The sequence below is a fragment of the Sus scrofa genome, chromosome 13 (genome assembly GCF_000003025.6).
Source record: "Sus scrofa isolate TJ Tabasco breed Duroc chromosome 13, Sscrofa11.1, whole genome shotgun sequence".
Taxonomy (NCBI): domain Eukaryota; kingdom Metazoa; phylum Chordata; class Mammalia; order Artiodactyla; family Suidae; genus Sus; species Sus scrofa.
This window is the reverse complement of record NC_010455.5, coordinates 96,248,911-96,267,108: the sequence shown is the minus strand read 5'-3', so window position 1 is coordinate 96,267,108 and position 18,198 is coordinate 96,248,911. Positions and strand designations below refer to the sequence as shown.

General features: G+C 39.5%; 1 protein-coding gene across 5 annotated transcripts in view; it reads right to left on the bottom strand.

Moving 5' to 3' along the window:
- The window catches only part of KCNAB1 (potassium voltage-gated channel, shaker-related subfamily, beta member 1), a 393,270-nt gene that overhangs the window by 107,981 nt on the left and 267,091 nt on the right, over positions 1-18,198 (bottom strand). For all 5 annotated transcript variants that reach the window (XM_021068178.1, XM_021068181.1, NM_001105294.1 and 2 more), the window contains 1 exon segment: positions 4,746-4,789. In XM_021068178.1, coding sequence (XP_020923837.1) covers positions 4,746-4,789 — 44 coding nt within the window.

Genomic DNA, 18,198 nt, shown 5'->3' with positions numbered 1-18,198 from the left:
TCCAGGGATATGAAACCTTATAACTTATTATGTATTCCTTATATTCCTTATTATGTATCTCTTTATATTTATTTATATATTTTCTACATAATTATATAATATGTATATAATGTATTTATATAGAGAGAAAATATAAAGATAGATAGAGATTGATTTATGGTAAGGAATTGGCTCGCATGATTGTAAAGGCTGAGAAGTCCCAAGATCTATCATCTGCAGCTTGAGATCAATGAGAATCTATGTGTAGATTCAGTCTGAGTCTGAAGGCCCTAGAACCAAGAGCTGATGGTATAAGCTCTCCTCTAAGAGCCAGCAAGACCCAAGTAGAGGCAATGTTTCATTTCAAGTCCAAAGTCCAGAAAAGTCTGATGTTTCAGCTCAAAGCAGTCAGGCAGGAGGAGTTCCCTCTTATTCAAGGGGCGGGGGGAGTGTGTGTGCTCAGCCTTTTTTTCTACTCAGGCTTTCAGTTGAGTGAATGGGGGCCACCCACCCATGTTAGGGAGGAAAATCTGCTTTATTTAGTCTACCAACTCAAATGTTAATCTCATCCAAAGTCATCCTAGTGACACACCCAGAATAATGTTTGACCAAATATCTATATCCCTTGTGGCCCAGACAAGTTGACAAATAAAACTAACCGTTGCATGCCTTCTTTCTTGCAAGCCTATTATCTGGAGGGAAGTATGTATACCCCAGAATGAGTGGCACAGGGTAAAATCTGCTCCTTTCAAGTCCTTGTAGGAGCAGCTCCCTGCTATGGGGTGTTACCTCCTGTGGCATGAATCAGAAGGGCCTCCTGCTCCTAATGTGTGTGGGCAGATGCCCTTTCTATCTACAGGAATGAGGGACCTAGCACGACAGCTCTGAGTCCCAACCCAGCCTGGCCTTGGGTCCTGTGTATAGGGAAGACCCCTGATCCCTGATGCATGTTGGGGACAATCCTTGATTCAAGGCCTCTATCCCCTCTCCTCACCTCCTACCTTCACTCAGCCCTCTCTCTTTGTATTGATGTGCTTCTGGAGAAAGTTAAAGAACTGGGCTGGCTAGACCCAGCAATTCATGATTTCTGACTTCCACTGGATCTTCACCATTACCCAGTGTGCATTGTGTCATTCCTTACCAGTTGATCCATCTATTTAGTCATCCATTCAATAGCAATTTTTGAGAACCCACTATATTCCAGATTCTGTGATCTGCTAAAGTTACAACAGAGATATAGAAAAAACAGGGGTGGTCTCTGCTCTTAGGGAACATATAGTCTGACAGACTCCAAAAGGCAGGTTTCTTAAACATGTCCAAAAATCATTCCTCTGTATTTGCAGGTGACCTCGGTGACAACCATGGGCTCACACTTGTTAGAAGCTCCTGGGTCTATGTTTCCAGCCAGAGCTCTCTCCAGTGCTCCCCATGCCTTCTGGGTATCTGAAGGAAATCTACAGGCTCTGGTCATCGCTCCTCAATGGTGCTTCTGCTTCTCCTCTCACTGTTCCCTCCTGCATCTCCTCCTTCTGAGATTTCTGCCTGTGCACCCACACACCGAATCCAGGAACCTAGACATCTTCCTCTGCTCAAGGAGACCACTCATTCTGCTTCCCAAGGTTGCCAGATTGCCAAGTCCTGTTTACCCTTCCTTCTAAATAATCACCTTCTTCCTATATGTCTTTAATACCACTGCCTCATCATCTGACTCCTAATTCACCTCCCTGCCTCCAGTCTCAACCCTTTCCCCCTCCAATCTAGCCTTTATATCACTGCCACAAAACAATTCTAAGACATCTGATCATGTCCTACTCCTGATCCATGTTTTCAAATGGCTTTTCACAAGCTGGGGCAGTTTTAAAACTTTTTCTTTTTTTGGAAGAAAGACGCTTTTTTCCCTTCAAAATATAATATGAAGCACTAAAAAGAAATGAGCTATCAAGCCATGAGAAGACATGGAGGAGACACAGAGTAAACTTCATATTACTAAGTGAAATAAGCCAATATGAAAAGGCTAACTACTGTAGGGTCCATACCATATGAAATTCTGGAAAACGCAAAACTATGAAAACAGTAAAGATCAGTGGATGCCAGGGATTGGGGGCAGAGAGAAATAAACCGGCAGAGCAGAGAGGATTTTAGGGTAGTGAAACTACGTGGTGTAGAACCATAACTGCAGATGCATGTCATTACATTTGTCCAAACCCATAGGATGTAAAACATCAAAGTTATACAAATCTCTAACATAAACTATAGTCTGTAAGTGATAATGGTGCATCCTTGTAGGACTGTAACAAAGGCACTACTCTGGTGTGAGATGGTATAATGGGGGGAGCTGCATATGTGAGGTAAGGTGAACTTTCTGCTCAGTTTTCTGTGAGCCTACACCCACTCTAAAAAATGAAGTCATTTCTGACATATTAAAAACTTTAAATTTACATTAAAATTTTACACTTAAATTAAAAAAAAACTTTTTTGTCCTTTTTTTAGGGCTGCACCTGTGGCATATGGAGGTTCCCAGGCCAAGGGTCGAATTGGAGCTGCAGCTGCTGGCCTACACCACACTGCAGCAACTCAGGATCAAGGCATGTCTGTGACCTATACCACAGCTCACAGCAATGCTGTATCCCCAACCCACTGAGGGAGTCCAGGGATTGAACCTGCATCCTCATGGATACTAGTTGGGTTTGTTAGCGCTGAGCCACAATGGAAATTCCTACATTAAAAAATTTTTAGAGTTCCCACCATAGTAAAGTGGGTTAAGATTCTGACTGGAGAGTTCCCATTGTGGCTTAGTAGGTTAAGAACCCCACTAGGATCCATGAGGATGCAGGTTCGATCCTTGGACTCCCTCAGTGGGTTAAGGATACAGCACTGTGACAAGCTGCTGCTTAGTTCACAGATATGGCTGGGATCCAGTATTGCTGTGCTGTGGTTCAATGCCTTAGCAAGGCAAACCAGGGCCCTCCTGATCATGCCTACCTTTCCTTCCAGGCTCTGTTCTTGTGGTTCCCCAATACCCTGCCTTTGCAATATTCTACACATTCACTAGTGCTTCCAAGTACCTCCTGCTCTGCAGCAACCCCCCTGCGAAGCTGCCCCAGATTCCCCAGGGGACCTTCCTCACTCTTGGTTTATCCTGTACTCTCTGCTACAGCTTCCATCCAATGCACTGTCTGTTCGTGCATGCCTGACTCATACTACACTGTGAGCAGTTTGAGAGCAGGGCCCTTGCTGCTTTTGTCTTGATATCTCCTATTACCAGCACAATGCCCGGCTTCCTAAATGTTTGCTGAGAATGAATGAATGAATGAATGAATACATAAATTCTCCTCTTCCTCTCTCAGAAAATAGTCCCACTCTCCACAAGACTGAGATGATGTTCAGTAACTCTTCTGTGGACTCAACTTTTTCCATCAGTTTCTCTAACTTTGAGTCTTGATAGCAGTGATCAGTGTATTTACAAACTAGTCTGGCCACAGCGGTCCACAGGTAGGTTTCCACTTATTCCCCTTCCCATTTCTTTTGTTGGCAGAACTATGTTATTTCAGATGTGTCTTCAGTTCATCCTTGAGTTATTTTGCCTTTCTGCTCCTAGTTACACATGTTCTTAGTGTATCAAAAGAAAGCTTAGCAGGGCAAGAAATTCCCAGCCTGTCTTTCCCTGGTAGAGAAGAAAGTCAGAATTGTTAGCTTTAATATGACTTATGGAATATATCAGGAAAAAACATCTGTAGCCTTGTGATTGCTTGGAACATTTAATGCTTAATTTCCAAAGCCTCAGTTGAACATGGGCTGTAACTGAACTGATATCTCAAGCTTACAGTGGTAAACCCAGCTCCACCTGGATTTGAGAACTGAGGTCTGCAGAGCCTGACAAATCATCTAAGGCTGGTGCATTATTCTTTCTATGAATATTTTTCTGTCTCCTGTAGTTACAGAGGCAGCTCAGAAAAGTTCTCAAAGAATACTCATTCAAGCTTTGTTACCTGCTTTGAATGAAGCCAGTCAGTCCCATGAATTTCTTTATTTCCTCCTATTTTTCATGCAGTGTCTTATCACAAGTGTTCAAGCTCTCAGAAAAAAACTTGAAGCTCAAATCAGGACTTGCTGTTCCTGAATCAAGTCTGTCTTATGCTCAGATTTTACCATTTCAGATTCATCTGTATGTTGTTAGAATTTCCATCTCTACTTAGTTTTCTTTAAATATTTACATTTCTGGAAATAATTATACACACATATCATTATAGAAACACACACACACGCACACACACATCACTGTATGTGTGTATATATATATACATATATATCACCTTATCTCCCTAAAGCATTTAAGTTATAAAAGTATATAAAATACATTACGATATAGAAAGAAGTGAGAAAATTAGGCAAAGGGGATATAAGGATAGGAAAAAAATTCATATGATGCTGCAGATGAAGTGAGCATACAAATGCTTGCATGAGGTTCTTCACACTTGCTAAATAGGAACAACACAGGAGTCCCTTCCTCTAAGATGTGCTTTAATATCAGATTTCTTTTTGCTTGATGGGCTCCCATAAGGCATTATGGACACAGTGGCTCCCTGCGCCTGGGAAGGAGGGCTGTGTTGAGCAGGAAAGGCTCTGGAGAAGTTAGGCAATGCTGGTCAACAAACCCCTTCTCATCTGAGACTGGTGGGTCCTGACCTTCACCTCCGTCACTCCCTGGTACCCTCTCCAATCTCCCACCTCCCAGCTCACCCCCATATGATACCTTGAGTACTTACCCAGACCCAAGCAAGAAACTCTGAGTCCTGATTTTCCAAGATTCCTAGAACAAAAATAAAGCAATACATGGTTATTACTCCCTTGGGTAAATTTTAACTATGAATATTAAATCTCACTTTTGGTAACATTCTTTTTTTTTTTAAGGGCCACACCCGTGGAAGTTTCCAGGTTACAGGTCAAATTGGAGCTGTAGCTGCCAGCCTGCACCAGAGCCACAGCAACGCTGGATCTGAGCCACGTCTGCAACCTACACCACAGCTCACAGCAATGCCAGATCCTTAACATACTGAGCAAGGCCAGGGATTGAACCTGCATCCTCATGGAGCCTAGTCACGTTCATTAACTGCTGAGCCACGACGTGAACTCCGTTTTGATAACATTCTTCACTAGAGTCATGGTAAAGGCAGAGTCCCAGATGCAGGCCTGTGGTTTGGGAAGAGGCTCCTTAGTCTCTCTTTGGGCACTAGAAAGCCAAAATTTGCTTAGGCTCAGAATAACAATAAAGTGTCCCTATAACTACAGCTTTTCAGCCATGAATGATCTTCTTTATTAATTTGTTTATAAGAGTATTGACTCTCTCCTTCTAGAATGTGAGTTCCTTGAGGGTAAGATCTGTACTTTATTTACCAAATATTAATTATTCATCCACAGAGCCTGACCCACAGTGAACCCTTAATAAATATTTGTTGACTGTGTAACCAATGAACTGACTTCTAAAACAAAATATTATTACTGATGGATGGGGATTATTAAAAAAAATACCAAATAATCTGTTAGACTATTTAAACTAAATTATCTTATTTTTATAAAAGGCTATACAAAATTCCTACAAGAACATCAGATAGTCATTAAAATATTCCTTTTTTTCTCATCAACAACTTTGCTTGTCATCCTTAAAAAGTTACCAGGGAAAAGAACTATATTTTTACTCTCTAAATAGGGAGAAAACTAGGTACTCTAATTTTTACTATACAGTATTTGTCTGTGGAGACCCAGACCCAACCCATCTTCCTGTCATTCACCTAACTGCCATCAGAGGAGAAACCGAAGTCTCAGAGAGAGGATGCCTCATAGAATTTTGTAGGGAGCATGAGGAGAAAAAGCTTACATTATTGAAACATGGTAGAAAAGTACATTCCTACCCTCTGATTAGATACTCTTCTGAGAGCACAAATTTTCTCCCTGCTTTTACCCAAACAAAACAACACCAACTTTTCCAACAAATTTTCCACTCAGTTCTTATAGGTTCTCTCTGGATTCTTCCACAGTTTGGCTTCTTTAGAGTTAGTAATCAGTGCTCTTGTTTGTGCATCTATTTCTTTTCTCTGCTTGTTATTATTGTCTATAAAATGCCACCTAAGAAACACATTTCATCCCCTAAAATAGTCCAAAGTGCATCACACTGCAAAGAATTGAAAGACCCAGGTTTTTGTGCAATTGTTGCAATTAGCTAAGTTGACCTTGAAGAAATCACTTCCTTCCTTGGGAGTTCAATTTCTTCATAGTAATATGGGATACCAATGTCTATGCCATTCATCTAGCATCACTGTTGTCGGCTAGAACATGATAATGTATGCTAATGTGTTCACAGTAAACAAGTGCAAAGCGTAATTATTTTTGGTGCTTTCTGACTGTGCTCACCTTCTCACGGACATGATGCTAAATTTCCCCATACGAATGGGATATGTCCACCTGGTAGGAAACTATTGCATAAAGTTGTATGTGAAAAATATTTTGACTGCTAAGTAGGAGAAAAATAATTGGACCTTTCCCATAAAAGTAATTTGCATAATGAATTGTTCTTTTGGCAGTTTCTCAGAAAACCACAGGATGTATAACCAGAAGGTCTTGCTTTATGATCTACAAGTTTACCTGATTATAAAGGATAGGAATTTAGAGCAAAATCTATATAGTGCGGAGAATAAAAAAGACCTACACTAGAACAAAAAGAGCAAATATATATGTAAGTGATTAACAGCCTTACAGGTAGAGATATTCAACATTGATGAATTAGTGACGATTCATTGACGGGTTACCATGTTCAAGGCAATGTGCAAGGTGGTGGGGATACAGAGGGGAAGAAGGCACAGTTCACCCTCAAGGAGTTCTCTGTCCTCTTCCTTTTCTGATGGACATAGAAAAGCAACCATGCAATCACAGGACAGCGGGGGCTTATCCTCCCCTGGAGGTCTTTGAGAACACATAGCGAGCTATCTCAGGCTTGTGTTTGCATAACTATGTGGGTGTCATGGGGGAAAGATCTAGGTAAGGAGTTTCATGTAATTGTAATATCTTTTAGTGAGTGAGCACATTAGGGAGGAGGAACTTGGTGAAGAAAACTATGCAGAGGAAAAAATTTTTCTAACAAACTCAAAATAGGGCAAGGTTAAGTTGCTCTGGGTTTGGAAGGCCAAATTTGAGAAACTTGAGAATTGTCAGTCAATACAAACTGCAAAGTAGCAAATACTAAATTGGTCCTTTTTATTGCCACTGCTGTTTAAACACCCAGACCAGCTTTTCTGGAATGAAAGCCTTAGAAGATTTTGCACTATAAGAAAATTTCAATTATAAACAAATATTGATAGAATAGTGCTAGGTCCCACACTAGGCATTAGAGTTTTTATTTCCTTTAGCTCTTCCTCTAAGTATTTTTACCTACTAGACAGAACAGTTATCAAATTCAGTTGATTGTTTTTAAAATGAGAGGTACTTCCTGTACCTAAGCCATATCTGGCCTCTAAGTCCATTGCCCTTATTTTTTTCCAGGGGTAAGTCTCTTTGTGACACTCCTACAAGTAAAGCACTCTTGACACATGAGGATGCCACTCACTTTGCAGATGAGAAGTTAGGCGGAAATAACTCCCTCCAGTTCAGGGCACGAAATTCCAACATAGTTTCTGTAATTCCAAATGAGCTTCTGCACTCAGCCCAAGTCCATGCCTATACAATACTAAGTGGAGGTGGGGTCATTGTTCAGCCATTCTGATCCATTTAAGCTCTGCTAGATAATAGAGGCTCAAATACTTGACATACTTAATCTAATGAGTCCAAAATACACCATCCAAAATCTCGTTTGTGTAGGTAGCTCTAACACCAAATAATGTCATGCTGGGTGGTAACAGATGTCCTGGAATTTTCTCAATCCCATTCATATGGAATCTTCATGAACACTTCGTGACCTTGTGTGACATTGGCTCATTGAAACAACTTGACGTAATCGTACTTTATTTCTTAATTTCTCAGTGTTGGCACAAGTGAGGCTACATAAAAATTCTGTAAGTACATCAAATTTCCAATTAGACTGATTTTTTCCCCATTTGATTCAAAACAGTTGCATTACACTGGTTTCTCTATTTTATCTGTGTCATATCAGAGGGAAGTCTCACTGTGTTCATTTTTAGTATGTGCTCCTGTTCAACCCAAAATAAAAGCTCCTCTTTCCCAGGTGAACCTGAGCTGCTCAGCTGCTAATATTAGAAATGAATGACATCAATTTGGGGGCACTTAGCTTTGTCAGTCAAATTTTGGAAATCTAAATCTTAAATCAAAGTTTTGGGAAAGAATTACTGGAGAAGTCAAAGGCTATATTTCTTCTTTATGAAGGCAGGACTGTCCTCTCAGTGGCTGAACTTGTTTTAGGACAATGGTTATTTCTATGACAAAGGCATTAAATACAATTTCTAGTGTTGTTTTGTGGAGCACCCATCACACTCTCTCTCTTTCTCTCTCTCTCTCTCTTTTTTTTTTTGGATGTGCCTGCAACATACAAAAATTCCCAGGCTAGGGACTGAACCCACACAACAGCAGTGACTTGAGCCACAGCAGTGACAACACCAGATCCTTAACCTGCTGATTCACCAGGGAAATCCCATCATGCTCTTTTTATTTTAAAGCAATAATAGAATTGTGAGAACTGAAATCAAGTGTTACTTAGACACCATATTGAATGCCCTTTGATGCTTGCAGGTCCTTTGCAAATCAAAGAGGCTAAAAGCAGAATATATGCAGCTAAATATATTGTCTTAAATTGCTTGCTTTTGAATACATGTGTCTTAGACATTATTCACAGTTGTAAACTGCTTGGAAGAGAAGAAAAGCTAGCTAAAATAGATTCTTTGCATTTGACAAAAAGATTAGTATTGCATGGGACAAAATCCCTTACTTAAAGGTTGACACAACAAAGACAAACTGAAAGCATATATAAGGGGCTCCAGTGGCCTTGTCAGACCAGCAGAAACAAGTTTGGTTTGACCTGGTTTTCATGTGCTCAGATCATTACATCATCTGCTGTTTTAGTCTAGCTGAACATCTCTCTGATGCTTCTAAAAAGCATTCTGCTGTATGCAGTGCTTTACCTGGAAGTTACTAGTCAAATCTGGGGTATGTAATTTAAAAAACAGAAATGTACATTTAACCTTTCTTGAAAAATCCGGAGCAGAAGATATGTTCATTTGTCAGCCAGTGGGTTTTGATGGTTGTATGAGAACATACATTTTGACAGCCATGAAGGTGACTACAAATGGTAATAACATTTTCTTACGAGGGCACCATTCATCACTGTTGATAGTGAATAATGATTCATTTAGAAACCACCAGGCACATAAACGATTTAGCCGTGCATTCTGATGACAGACATTGATAAGTTGCACAATGAAACTTTGTTCATTCTTTCCTTTATCTAAGTAACAGCAAAACAGAATGGGATTCTTTCAGATTCTTTGATTTAAAGGTCCAAGTGATTTGTCTGTTGTGAATTCCAACTAGGTTCTTTTTTGTTCTTTTTTTCTTTTTTTTTTTTTTTTAGGGCCACACGCCAGCATATGAAGGTTCGCAGACTAGGGATCGAATTGGAACTACAGCTACCAGCCTACACAGGAGCCACAGCAATGCCAGATCTGAGCTGCGTCTGCGACCTACACCACAGTACATGGCAACGCTGGATCCCTAACCCACTGAGGGAGGCCAAGGATCAAATCTGCAACCTCATGGATACTAGTTGGATTCGTTTCCACTGCACCACAAAGGGAACTCCCCAACTAAGTTCTTATTCATTTTCTTTGGACAATATAAAATCACCTGTTGATCTGTGTCATTCTAGAAAAGTATAGCAAAAAAAGACTTTCCTTACCTTATAATAAAGACTTATTTATTGAACTAATTAACTAATAATAATTAGTTCAGTAGATATGTACTAAGTTTCAACTACACACCAGGGCTTGTATTAACGTGTGGGAATGGGCTAAGGAGCAGATGGTTGCTACTGTTATGCAGCTTACATCATAGAAAGGGCAACATTAAAGAGTGAACTAATTACTTGATTGTGGTACAAAATAAAAGAATAATATGCCTTAAGTGAAAAACTGACATGTTGGGAAAGCTGACGTGATTTGGACAGTTAGGAAAAGCTTCTCTAGGGAAGAAGCATTTTCTTAAATTACTTTTATGTTTTCCATTATAGTTGGTTTAAAGTGTTCTGTCAGTTTTCTACTGTATAGCAAAGTGACCTAGTCACAGATAATGTGAGAAAAAGAATGTGGGAAGCAGCATTTAAAACTGAGATCCAAAGGAGGAGTAAAATGTAACTTAATGAAAAGAGTAAGGATTAGCATTCCAAGCAGAGTGAAGAGCATATGCAAAGGCTCAGAGGCTGGAAGAAGCAAGGGCAACTGAAGAACTGAAATAAGTACAGGGTAGTGGAAGACTAGAGTGCAGAATGAGCCCAGGTGAATCTGGTGGGGGTAACAGGTAGCAGATCAAACAGGTCCTTACTGATTATGTTACCAATTTTGGTCTTAATAAGAAGTAGTTAGAAATCTATACATAGAACTTCCATATGACCCCGCAATCCCATTCTTGGGCATCTATCCGGACAAAGCTCTACTTAAAAGAGACACATGCACCCGCATGTTCATTGCAGCACTATTCACAATAGCCAGGACGTGGAAACAATCCAAATGTCCATCGACAGATGACTGGATTTGGAAGATGTGGTATATATACACAATGGAATACTACTCAGCCATAAAAAAGGATGACATCATGCCATTTGCAGCAACATGGATGGAACTAGAGACTCTCATACTGAGTGAAATGAGCCAGAAAGACAAAGACAAATACCATATGATATCACTTATAACTGGAATCTAATATCCAGCACAAATGAACATCTCCTCAGAAAAGAAAATCATGGACTTGGAGAAGAGACTTGTGGTTGCCTGATGGGAGGGGGAGGGAGTGGGAGGGATCGGGAGCTTGGGCTTATCAGACACAACTTAGAATAGATTTACAAAGAGATCCTGCTGAATAGCATTGAGAACTATGTCTAGATACTCATGTCGCAACAGAAGAAAGGGTGGGGGAAAAAACTGTAACTGCAATGTATACATCTAAGGATAACCTGACCCCCTTGCTGTACAGTGGGAAAAAAAAAAAAAAAAGAAGTAGTAATGGAAAATTGCTGAAAACTTTAAGCAGGAGAAATGGGCTGAAAGGAAGCAAGAAGAGGAGCTTGGAGGCTGCTTTGGCAATGCCAATAAGTGATGGTTTCTTGTAATCAGATTCAGTGGAAATAGGAGAATAGGGAAGATTCCAGGTACTCTTAATGGGCAAAATCCATAAGACTGGGTGTTTGAATAGGAGGGTGAAAGGGAAAGAAGAGTAATGGGCTATTCTTAGGTTTCTGACTTGTAGCTGGGTGAAGAGGAGTGCTTTTACTGAAGTGGGGTTCATTCAACAAACAGAAGGATTTCAACTACCTCTGGGTATATGGGCAAGTGTCCATGAGATATTCATGTTAGTTGCCTGGGGCTCAGAGTAGGGAGAGAGGTTTTCTGGGAAGCAAGGGTAATGGGCACTGTGGGCTGGGGTCAGCAGCCAAAGGAAACAAGTGTCCGGTTAGAGTAGAGGGGCCAAGGTCTTGCCTTAAGGTGCTCCAATGTATAGCTGCCCAGGAGGAAGCTACCTTGGTAAAGGAAACTGAGAAGGAGGAGTCAAGATGTAGGTAGAGCCCAGAAAGTGCTGCTGTCGAAGCCAAAGCCAAAGGTGGAGCCAGGTTCAATAGGGTGTGAGTGGCTAGTGGTGTGGAAAGCTGTCAAGAGATCCAGCATAGGAAGGACAGATAAATCCCCTTCACATTCATTCCCATAGGACTGCTGACAACTTCTGGGAAGTCATCTCAGTGGCGCTATGAGAAGAGGTCAGGTTAGGTACACTAAATAGGGACAGTACAGAAATGTTGCTTACTAGCTGTGTGTGACCTGGGGCAGGTTACTTAGTCTTTTAAAGCCTCTTTCCTCATTCACGAATGGGGATATTAATAGCCCACTGCTCTTTTTTGGAGATTGAGAAAATATAAATGCAGCAGCAGTCCCAGGATACTTCAGTATCCAATAAATTCTACTTACTTTCTTATTTTCTATGAAAAGTGGCACCTCAAACACTGAATCTGGTGGGGTTCTGGTGCAGGTACTAAAGCTGTTAGGAGGCTGCCTCTGTAGTTCAAGACCCAATTCTATGACTCTATGGTGTCTCTGGACTTGTCGATTTGTGCTTAGACACTGCAAACATCTTGAATCTATTATATGTGAATTGTGAGTCATTTTGCTAGGATCATTAGGAAAGTGGGAACCAGGGGATAAAGATAGATAAGGGAGCCAAAGGAGAAGGTGGCACTTTGTTGTCAAAGCCAGTTTGGAAAAATCATGTGGGTCAGAAATTTAGAACCTTTCTTCCATGATCACCAGGAGGAGGGAAATGGAGATAGAATACAAAGTAGTATGGATGGGGCTATATGAATTCAAGAGTTCTGCAGAGGTGGGGCTGGCAATAAGGGCTGAGAAATGCTTATTCAAGTCTACTTATTGCTTAAGTAAAAGTTATTCATTGTCTTTTCTGTCTCAAGTATTCCAGGCATCAGAATAGTTAGAAATCAATAACTCAGATTCTGAAATCAAAAGAATATAGAACATTTATCTCAGGGCATACAATTTGAGGTTCATGAAGTTGAATGGGAAGAAATACATTTTTATTTTTCACCAATTTCTAACTGAAATTTGTCTTCTCCAAGTATAAATGTAAGCAGGAAACCACAGGAACAGTCACATTAACTGTTACTTTTCCACCCCCCAAAAAAGTACAGGTATTTTTCTACCTCATCACAGTTGCTTCAGAGACTTGAAGAAATTATTTTCACTCACCATTTACACTTACCACCTTTTGGAAATTGTGGTGTTCGACCTACTCCCAGAGCTTGTTAGTTAATATATTAACACAGAAGTGCATGTATTACTAGGTCACAAATTTTGATTTTAAATATTTTGAACTGTATTTCCATTTAATCAGATTCCTGTATATTTTGTTATGTGTTTAAAAACACTTTTTCTAAGGAGTCTATAGGCTTCATCAGACTGCCAGAGGGGTCCATGCATCAAAAATCTCGAATGCAGCTAAAAGATAAGTGCTGTTTTAAAAATGCCTCTTTGTGCATCCATCTGCCACAAAGACATAGGAGTTTACAAGCATCTTTTTCAAACTGGGAGGGAAGGCAATCTTGAAAAGTTTTGAAAGCAAAATTAAATACGCCATACGATACAGCTACTATTTAAAACGTGTATAATAAAGATCATAGTTTTGGTGTTTAGTATCCCTTTGTTTAATTTTAGCAAATTAAAAAAATATTTCTAAGGTCCTTGCTGAATTTATTTCCAAACTCAGGCCTGCTGCTTGTGTTATCTCTACATGGGTTTAAATCCTTGACCCTGAGTTCTCCCATTACAGGGCTCCACCAAGGCCTCATTCAACCATCCAAGCTGGGGAGACTGTCATGCTTACCCCCTTGGGCAGAGGAGACAAAAGAGAATTTGCCATCCCTGGGGCTCTGGGACAATATTATAACAATTTACTTTTAAGTGATTCATTTATTCAAACGTTTTGTATTTCATTCCATATTATTTTTGTGTTTGTTTTAATACAAAATAATGTTTATTTTCTAAGCATATAGAGGTTCCAGGCTAATGATTGAATCGGAGCTATAGCCGCCAGCCTACACAGCCACAGAAATGCCAGATCTGAGGCTCGTCTGTGACCTACACCACAGCTCAAGGCAATGCTGAATCCTTAACCCACTGAGCCAGGCTAGGGATTTAACCTGTGTCCTCATGGATACTAGTCAGATTCGCTTCCGCTGAGCCATGACGGGAACTCCCCTTCCCAAATCTTTAAGCAAGTTTGTTGTCTCAGAGATGTGCCATGTTGGTCCCATGGCTTTAGTGGGTACCCCATGACACCTTCTGCTGCCCCAATTAGAGAGGCTTGGCTATAAACTATTATCAGTCATTTATACCTTAGGGCGAAGAAGTTTCAGACCATTTTCTTATGTTAATTTGGAGGGATTAAAAGGAGTAGTCATGAATAAAGCAGTAAACCTCTGAGAGAATTAGAAGAGGGGATAAAAGTGGGATGGTAGGAGGAAGAAGGAAGTGAGCCCCCAAAGAGGAGAACATGCTTTGTCCCCTTCCAAATTTTGTCCAGGATCCCTTTTTTCATCATGACAGAATGATTACACTTTCTTATGTAAATATCATACAGGTACTTGCCATTTTCAACACTAAGAAGAGAGAATCTAAAGACTTCAAAGTTTTCTTCACCCTGCAGTGATGATTTATTTTCAAAGAACTCCCACAAGATGAAGCAAAGGTAAAGTCTCCTTTGGCATCCACTTTGTAACAAGAGCTGTGTTAGTTTCCACTGTAATGAGCTGTGCAGTTTTCAAAGGCAAAATAAAACAAACAAAAATGCATTTGAGGCAGAGTTCATGCTCCACATCCTCACAATTCTGTTTACTGTGCATGAATTCTTGTTTCCTCTTCAGAAAGCAAAGTCAGCCACATGGTGGAGGCTGAGGCAAGAGCCTGACTGAGGGGCAGGGTGATATTTATATATATGTACTTGATCAAAAGTAAATACTTCCAACCATCATGCATTAGTTTTCCTTTCACTTTCCTTGACAGGGGAACAGAAAATTAATGCCTGTTTTCTCTGTGTGCCCAATCCTTTACACCTGCTGTCAGAGAACCATATATCATGGCTCATATCATACTCATTGTGTACAAGGTTGTTTCTCCTTCCAGACCAAGGTCTGTGAGGGCAGGGACTGTGTCACATGCATCTACTTTTTCCTAACACCTGACAGGGTCCTGTGTATATGGTAGGTATTCAGTGATGCTCGCAGTGGGTGCTCTGATGCCATTGCTTTGCTGTGGATAAAGACTGCACTGTTGCTCACTTGATCCACTCTTGTTGGCCAGGAGGCTCTGTGGTTTACTGGGAAACACTGGGCAGCACAGTAGAGTGATGAAGTACAATACAGTGCAAAAGTGCCTCTACCACTTCCTATCACTGAAACTTTGGGAAGTCATCGAACCTCTCTGTGCCCCCTCTGTCACTGGAGATAATAATAGAAACTACCCTATAGGGTTGTTGTGAGGTTTAAATGTATGGATTAAAGCATTTAAGATGGTCCTTCACATACAGTAAAATGCTCTCGAAGTGCAAACTGTTATCCAAGAGACATAGCTTTGAATCCAAACTCTTGTCCCAGTAGCTAGGGGCAGCACAATTAGCTTCATACAGGTTCCCTCTTCTCTAAAATGAGTTTATATGCCTTCCCTGAGTGGAGAAACACAATAAGCACTGTAGATGTTAACCAATGTAGATGTTAAAGCTCTTTCAACCAATGTAAATGTTAAAACTCCTTCTTCTATTTTACAAGAGGCTAGCTTTTGGAAACCTGCTTAGCAGGATGTATTCTATCCCCACCCATGCCCTTCCTCTTTTCTCTCTGCCCCTTCAGTTATCTGCAGTCACTGTTCCAATGGGAGAGTCAATCCTAACCCTCTAGTATTTATAGCCTCAGAGCCTAGCTGAGAATCTTGACCTAGGTCAACTTCTATGTCCAGCTTGCTCTTACTTATTGGTTCAGGTTAATTTACCTGCAGGTCACCCCATCTGAATCTTTCGTGTACACTTCAAATTCAGAATATCAATCTGTGATTCCCCTTCTACCCCCTGCAAAAGAAAGCAACATATTTTAATTCCCCCCAGATCTCCTTTGGCCTCCAAAACCCAGTCAGGTAGCAAAACTTGAAAAGCCTACTTCTGTGCCATCCCTACCTCCATCCTGACTTTTTCATAACTACTACCAGGTTATATTATATTACTGGCTTCCCAACTGCTCTCCAGACTTTAGAGTCTCAATTATTCTTTCTCTGTTTATCTCTGGTTAGCTTTACACCTTCTTTGTATGTAGTAACTATTTGTTCATGTCTTATTACCTTTATTTAACTGCAAAGTACTTGATGGAGAGATCCAAGCCTGTTTTATATTTGACTTTCTTATAACACTTTGTCTCATGGAGATACAAATAAATATCTCATTGATTAAATTATTGATCAAATGACTAAGTCTGAGAAGCCTTTCTTATCTCTCTGATGTGAACTTCCAGAGTTTGATATTATATTAGGCCTAATTCTTTTGTGTTTAGATTGACTATTAAAATTCAGTTGTCCTATTAAACATCATAGTGCAGAAGGAAATACAAAGAACTAAAAGTCATGCAGATTAAAAAGGAATAATAAAACCGACTTTTGTTGAAGACAACATAAATGTCTAATATAGAAAAATCCCAAAGAATCTACCAAAAAGCTCTTAGACCTAATAAGTGGATTTTGTAAGGTTGCAGAACATGAAGTCAGATACAAAAGTCAATTGTACCTCTAGCAGTGAACAACTGGAATCTGAAATTTAAAAGAAAAAACGATTTGCAATAGCACCCCAAGAATGAATTACATAATCACAAATCTGTCCAAATATGGGCAGTATCTGTGTGCTAAAAACTAAAAAATATTGAAGAAAGAAATGAAAAAGGACCTAACTAAATGGAGGGACAGACCATGTTTATGGATTTTAAGACTCAGTATTGCTAAAATATCAATTCCCCTCAATTTGACATTTGGAGTAAAGATAATCTCAACTCAAATCCTTGCAAAATGTTTTATACAAATCAAGAAGATGATTGTCGACTTTATATAGTAAGGTAAAAATAATTGTAACATTCAAACAATTTGAGAAATAACAAAGTTGGAATGATTCACATTACCTCATTTCAAGATTTAACATAAAACTATAGTAATCAAATCAGTATGGTATTATCAAAAGGGATGAAGCACATATAAACGGAATAGGATAGTAAACAAAATAGAATAGACAAGCGAGAAATAGCACCACACAAATACAGTCAATTGATTTTTGACAAAGGTGCAAAAACAATTTGATGGAGAAAGAATACACTTTCAAGAAATTATATTGAAACAAATGGAACAATTGTCCATATGTAAAAAATAAACCTTGACATAAACCTCTCATCTTATGCAAAAATTAACTCAAAATGGATCACAGTCCTAAATGTAAAACTTAAAAAAAACTATAAAACATCTAGAAAAAAATGATAGGAGAGAAACTATGAGACTTTAGGCTAGGTAAAAATTTTTAGGTATAATAACAAAAGAGTGATCCATAAAAAAATTTAAAAATTGTCTTCATAAAAACTTAAAACTTTTGCTCTGGAAAGACTATTAGGAGAATGAAAACACAAACTACATACTGGAAGAAAATATCTGCAAAAACCCAATAAAAGATGGCCTGTGTCTGTTCAAAACTATTGATAGACACTTCACCAAAGAAGACATTTGGATAGCAAGTAAGCAGATGAAAAAATGCTCAACATCATTAGGCATTAGGGAAACACAAATTAAAACCATAATGAGTACCACTACACATTTATTAGAATGTATAAGATAAAAGCCAAATCCAAACCAAATGCAATGCCAAGTGCTCACAAAGATGCAGAACAAATGGAAACTCATACATTGCTGGTGGGAATGCAAAATGATACAGTCCATTTTGGAAAACAGTGTAGCGATTTTTTACAAAGTTAAACATACCTCTACTATGTGACTCAGCAATTCCGCTCCTAGATATTTACCCAAGTAAACTGAAAACTTATGTCTACACAAACAACTGTTGGTAAACACTTATAGCAGCTTTAGTGTATGATGAGTCCATTTATATAATGTTCTGGGAAAGATTACAGGGCAGAGAAAGAGGAGTAATAAGCGGGGTTTGGAGGTGGGTGGAGAAGGTGACTACAAAGAGGCAATATGAGGGAGTATTGGGGGTTACAAAATGATTCTGCATGGTGCTGTGGTGGAATAATTGTGCATTTATCAAAACCCATACAACTGTATGAACACAAAAAAGTGAATTTTGCCCTGTGCAAATTCTAAAAAATCTACCGGGATGTCAGAGGAACCCAAGATTAGATGCAGACTGTGAGAGATGAATCTAACTGTATTACAAATGACGATGTACCAGCACCACATGGAAGGAGGTGGGGAA